This window comes from Girardinichthys multiradiatus, chromosome 2 (assembly GCF_021462225.1).
Source record: "Girardinichthys multiradiatus isolate DD_20200921_A chromosome 2, DD_fGirMul_XY1, whole genome shotgun sequence".
NCBI lineage: Eukaryota > Metazoa > Chordata > Actinopteri > Cyprinodontiformes > Goodeidae > Girardinichthys > Girardinichthys multiradiatus.
Window position 1 is genome coordinate 45,681,872 of NC_061795.1, and position 6,000 is coordinate 45,687,871.

General features: G+C 39.1%; 1 protein-coding gene across 2 annotated transcripts in view; it reads left to right on the forward strand.

Annotated features, from left to right (window-relative positions):
* Positions 1 to 260: 260 nt before the first annotated feature.
* psme3ip1 (proteasome activator subunit 3 interacting protein 1) overlaps positions 261 to 6,000 on the forward strand; it is a 20,548-nt gene continuing 14,808 nt past the window's right edge. For both annotated transcript variants that reach the window (XM_047381416.1, XM_047381423.1), the window contains exons 1-5: positions 261 to 412; positions 2,371 to 2,507; positions 2,601 to 2,699; positions 3,227 to 3,348; positions 5,046 to 5,191. In XM_047381416.1, the coding sequence (XP_047237372.1) occupies positions 2,381 to 2,507; positions 2,601 to 2,699; positions 3,227 to 3,348; positions 5,046 to 5,191 (494 nt within the window). In that variant the 5' untranslated portion in view covers positions 261 to 412; positions 2,371 to 2,380. The remainder of the gene's footprint in view (positions 413 to 2,370; positions 2,508 to 2,600; positions 2,700 to 3,226; positions 3,349 to 5,045; positions 5,192 to 6,000) is intronic.

A 6,000-nucleotide genomic window follows, 5' to 3' on the forward strand; every position in this document is an offset into this window, starting at 1 on the left:
ATCGTTCATCTATATTGGTTTTGTGTTGGAAAAATATACGTCGGACATATTAGACGCGTAGAAAGAAACAGGCCCCCTTACAGTCACAGGAAATAGAAAGCCGTCCGAATTAGGTGCCTGTCTAGAAATATGGTGAAAATGGGCCAATAATTCGGTTGTCTTGGCCTGTGACTTTGTTTTTATTATTTTAAACATTAGAAGAAATACAAAACACATGTAAAAATTGCTACTCATGAACATGTTGACTGCAAAGAAAAGGTGGTTGTATTTCTAGTTTCTGATTACAACGTAATATTAGGACTGACTGGGTCGGAACCAATGGCGTTAAGTTGGTTGTCGGATCGAGTCGTTTTCAGCGTAACTCCCAGCGGTGATAAATAAGAACAGGTCGATAACCGTAGCCGTAAGCTCGGTAAGTTTTAGAGATAAAATAATTAATCCAACTGAATGTGAACCAGCAGTTACTCTGAGGTTGACCGTGTTTAGCGTCAGAAAGTCGGACTTAGTGTCGGGTTTTAGTCGCTGATAGCAGCCCGATGAAACTAGCGGAGCTAACATTAGCTTATATATCTCTCCATCTAAATTGAATACAAACAACAGGTAAACACTCAGACTAACACATATCAGAGCTACATTGAGAGCTTTAGTCGACCTTACAAACTCTCCATCAAAAACATTTACCTGAACAGGTTAAACCAGGGGCGGTCAAGAACAGGTGGAAGGTCTGGGGGCTCACACCCGATCACGATAGGTATGTCAACTGTGTGTCAAATTATCTGAAAGACCATTAAAATAACGTTTAAATGATACCAAGATCATACGTTTAGGTTAACAAATTGGAGAGCTGCAGTGTTATAAAATCCCCAAATCAAGGATAATTTGACATACAGTTTAAATTAAAACTTGGAAATGATCACATAACATTGCTTAATTTCTAAACACGTTTTTGGTATTGTCATTATTTGTTGAATCTTTACCTGTTCTGCCTTTTAAGTCATTCTTATAATTGTAAGCTAATAGACTTGTAATAGTGTCTAATATGCGCTGGGCGCGTTGCTCACGAGTGAGAAAACAGAATATTAATTGAAATCTGTGTGTGTTTACATCATGTTATCAACAGGGATTCTCAAACTTCCACCTGCAGCCGAGTTTCTGTTTGCTGACAGTTACCTGTCCATTAAACACTCTTCGAAGTGTCCTGGGTGAAACTTCCTACTTCCATTTCCCACCTGTAAACGCACCTTTTCCTGGCAATGTAGTTCACTATCGTGCCTCCATTTATTTCTCTTGTTGGTTTAGCCAAATACCTACGTATGCCTTCATATGATTTAATTTTTATTGTCATTTAAATGTTTTTTGTCATTTGACATACTTACAAATAAATATAAATAAAACCCTAAGAATGTTGGTGCACGGTCGTAGACAGACTCTACCTTAGGCTTCTTGTGCCATTTATTAGAAAATGTAGCTTTCAAAGGCACAGGTAAAGAAAGAAGAATAAATAAATAAATAATTTAATTGCACTTAATGGAAATAAATAAAGGAAATAATGTCTTTTTTGATTGTGCTTATCCCAATTTGGGCCTATTGACTATAAGATAATATCAGGGATCTAGATCTCTGATCAAACTATAATGACCCGGAACAACCTCCTTCTTTGCAGTATTCTTTGAGTACATTATAGAAAAGCGGGTATGAATTGAACCGTGGAGATGAAACGTTCTGTTTCATGCCAGACGTCTCCTTTTATTCAGCCGTAGAGGAAACTCATGGTAATCCAGTGAGTATTTTTATGAATAAATTTAAACAAGATCCCAGAAGAGGGTGACAAATACAGAAAGCTGGCACAGAGGAAAACTTGTGCACATTCTGCAGATATTTGGAGCTGAAAGTCGGATCGATGGCCTGCTGGTAAATGTAAATAGAAGATGTATTCCCATTCCTGAAAGATGGTATAATAAGTGATTATTTCCGTTGTAAAAGTTGTTTTTGTTTTGACTGCCAAACTGCCATCCCTAAAACTCAAATCTTTGCTACGTTTTCACCAACTTTTTGCATGGCTGAAGTTAAGAAAATGTTTTCTAGGCGGTGGTGCTGAGATGAACTCTTCAGAGGTCATTTAACACATTTGACTGAAAATGTGCAGCTCCAAAAGAAATGTTGCCTGTTAATGTTTTTTCCCACTTTAGAAATGCTGATCTTTTAAAACCACTTCAGCCTAAAGTTGATTATATAAATTTTATGAGTTTTATCCCTTTAAAGTCAAGTATGTTAACATAGTGATAATACCTTGTTAAATATATAAAAAAAACATCACATTTTCCATAAAATGCATTGTACACACAGAGCTTAATGTCCTGCTGTGTTTAGGGTCGCTCCGATGGCTGGGGGAGAAGTGGCGGGGGTCGACCTCAGCAGGAAGTTCGTGTCTGAGTCAGAGCTTGACGAGAGGAGGAAGAAGAGACAGGAGGAATGGGAGAAAGTCAGGAAGCCTGACGATCCAGAGGGTGGGAGCTTGTGTATGGACAACCAGACCCAAAGTACCCTGCACATGTCTGCTGCTGCCCATTTTAACACACGATTCTGTTTGTGTTCACCAGAGGCCCCAGAGGAGGAGTACGACTCCCGGTGCCTGTATGACCGGCTGCAGGAGCAGAAGGACAAGAAACAGCAGGAATATGAGGAGCAGTTTAAATTCCGTAGGTCCATTTATTCCCACTGTTAACTCGGAGTCTGGTCTTTGCTTCGCCTCATTTAAAAACATCATGAGGAAAATAAAAAGCCAGTAAGCCACTACGACTCATGTTTTCCTATTATATCATCATATTATCAAAATATAACATATTTTTATTCATGATGAGGTTTATAAATGATCAAAACCAACATCATTTTATAATTTCATGAATCCAGGTCAGGTCATAATCCTTTTTACCTCATCCACAATGTTTTACTTTAAAGAAAGAATGAATCGTGATCAAAATTTTGCTGTCCAGCATCTTTCAGCTCTTTTTGAGATGCTGCTCGGCTGAATTACAGAAAACATCCACAGCTCTGCTTTTTGGTCGTTTTGACACATTATCTGGACAGAAGTCAGTCTGAGGTTATTCACAGATCATCGCTGCTTAAAACAAAATGATTTACTTTGTTATGTTTCCCTTCAGTTTGAAATCAGACCCCCCCCCCCCCCCTCGATTAATGCTGTCTCTGTCCTGCCGTATGGCGACAGGAAACATGGTGAGGGGACTGGACGAGGACGAGACCAGTTTTCTGGACGAGGTGTCCCGGCAGCAGGTCCTGGTTGAGAAGAAACGGAGAGATGAGGAGAAGCAGGAGCTGTTGGAATACAGAATATCCTTCATTATCGGATGCTTTCCAGTGAAACCAACATGTATTTTAATTGGCAGGACTGAAGAGTTTACTGAATTATTCTGAAATTTAAATCAGGGGCTGCTCACACTGACTGCTTCTACAGAAGCCTCCTTAATGAGTTTGATTAAAGTCAGGTTTTCTGAAAGCAAAAACCAAGCGACATTAAGGGAAAGCAGGAAAACCCTAAACCCCAGCAGAGTTTAGCTGGATGTGCGTTCAGGAAGAGATAACTCATTTCAGATTTTAAAGTTACAGACCTGATCACATTTATTGGCTCGCCCTGTAAAAACAAATGATTCCTTTATCACAGCAGCAGTAAAAAATTATCTGACATTAAAAAATGTAGAAAATTCCAACCTATAATTTAAGTACATTTATTCAGTCAGTAAATTCAGATAAATACATTTTATAGCAGTTCACAGCAGTTGTCATTCAATGGGGTAAAAAATAGGGACAGATTTTAATCTGAGAAGATGGTTGATGAACCACTATTGTGCCGATCCAGTCAAATATTCTGGATCATTATTCTGCTGAAAGGCCCAGTGATAACCCATTTTCAGTTTTCTGGTAGAACCCACAAGATTTGTACTTAAAATCGTCTGGTATTTCACAGAGCTCATGATGGCATGCTTGCCAACAAGGTTCTTTTGGAAGAGAAAAATGCCCACAGCATCACACTTCCTTCACCATACTTAACAGGTGAGCTGCTTTTCAGCAAATTCATCCGTTGCTCCTGAATACCTCAATCTTAGTCTCATGCGACCAAAGCACACAGCTCCAGTTGAAGTCCCAGTAGAGTTTAATCTCCATATGTTTACGTTTGAAAGTGAAAGTCATGTATTATAGAGATTCATCTCACACAGAGTGAAATATTTCAAGCCTTTACTTCTTGTAGTTTTGATTATTCTGGTTTACAGATAATGAAAACCCAAAATTCAGGGTCTCAGACATTTTAATATTGTGAAAAAATGTAATGCTAGAAACTCATGGTGTCACTCAGCTAAGCATCTTAAAACAACTGCAAACATTTCCAGGAGCCTCTAAATGGTCTCTCAGTCAGGGTCAGTAGGAGACAGTCATGGGGAAGACTGCTGACGGGACAGATGTCCAGCAGACAGTCATCAGCACCCTCCGCAAGGAGGGTAAACCACAAGAGGTTATTGCTAAAGAAGCTGGTTGTTCGCAGTGTGCGGTATCTAAGCATACTCTTAGAAAGTTGAGTGGAAGGAAAAGGTGTGAAAGTAAAGGGTGCAACAGCAACACCAGCAAAATCCATTCGAGGATTTGGGAGAGCTTCACCAGGTGTGGACCGATGCTGTCTTATGGATCTTAAGGAGACTTGTTGATCCCATGATGCAGTTCTTTAACAGTGAACTGAATCCTTTTCACTGTGTGTGGCCACAAGATAAAGTTGGGGCCTCATCCAGCTCTGTTTCACGTCATAATTATACCCCAGGGAAACAGGAAATCCTAAAGTTTTAATTACTTGTTCCTCACAACTCTGTTTAACATAAACAAGTAAAGAATAAGTAAAAATAAGACTTAAGTTACTATTATTTTACATTTTTTTGTCTACCAAGAATAGAGACATGAGCGATTAAGCCTGAAACGTTTAATGAATGAGAATTACATCTAATTCAAGTCCCAGTATGATCTCCCTGACTCTTCACCGTCACAGCGCTCTGGTGAAGCAAGCGTCAGCGTCTGCAGAGAGTCGGCGAGAACACGAAAAGAAGGCGGGGCCTAAACCTTCAGGGGCGGAGCCAAAGACCAGCCATCTGTCTCAGGCTCATTTATTAGTTGGAGCTGTGAAGAGACGCAGGTATGCACAAGAATCGATCGTTTAGATTTTTCTTAAACAAGAAACGGCTTCTTCTTTAAAATCAGTCGTTTCATCTCTCCTGAGAATCGAAAAGCTTTTATTTAAAATATTAATTTATTCACGTATTAATAGATAGAAAGTCAGGATTTCTAAACAGGGATAAATACATTGACTGGGAACATTGTTGAAACAAAAGAAGTGACTTCTTTTCTCCCAGATGTCCCAGTTTCCTTTTTTCCAGACAAACCTGAAAAAGGGGAACTGGACTTCACCTGCTTTCCATTTCCATTTTTTGTGGACAATCTGGTTTTTAAAATGTGATACTTTTCCCGTTTCAGATTTCTGGATAGTCCCGGTTATTTATGGACTATTTCCGCCATATTTTGTCCTGTTTATTAGAAACAGATGTAGACCAGTCTCACCTTCTGAGGAACGTCGACTTGTGATTCTCATAAAGCTGTTTGAGCCTGTTCGTGTTTCTAAAAAACATTTCATTTTGTTTATTTAATTATTTTTAAAATGACAATCCTCATAAATTAACATGAGTCCTTAAGTCCATCATGTATATGGCATGATTTGACAATAAAGGCTGATTTTCATCATCAGTTCCTGGAACATCCAGATAGAGGAAGAATGAAACTCAACACTTCAAACAGTGGCTTTGTTCTCAGTTTGCTTGGCGGAAAAGTTATCCTTTTTTATGTTTTGAGTCGTCAGATCACTGAGATAACAGGAAACCCAGACATCCACTGGATGGAGGATCCCAGCATTCATCCTTGTTGCGTTCAAAGCTGCCATCACTTACAGAA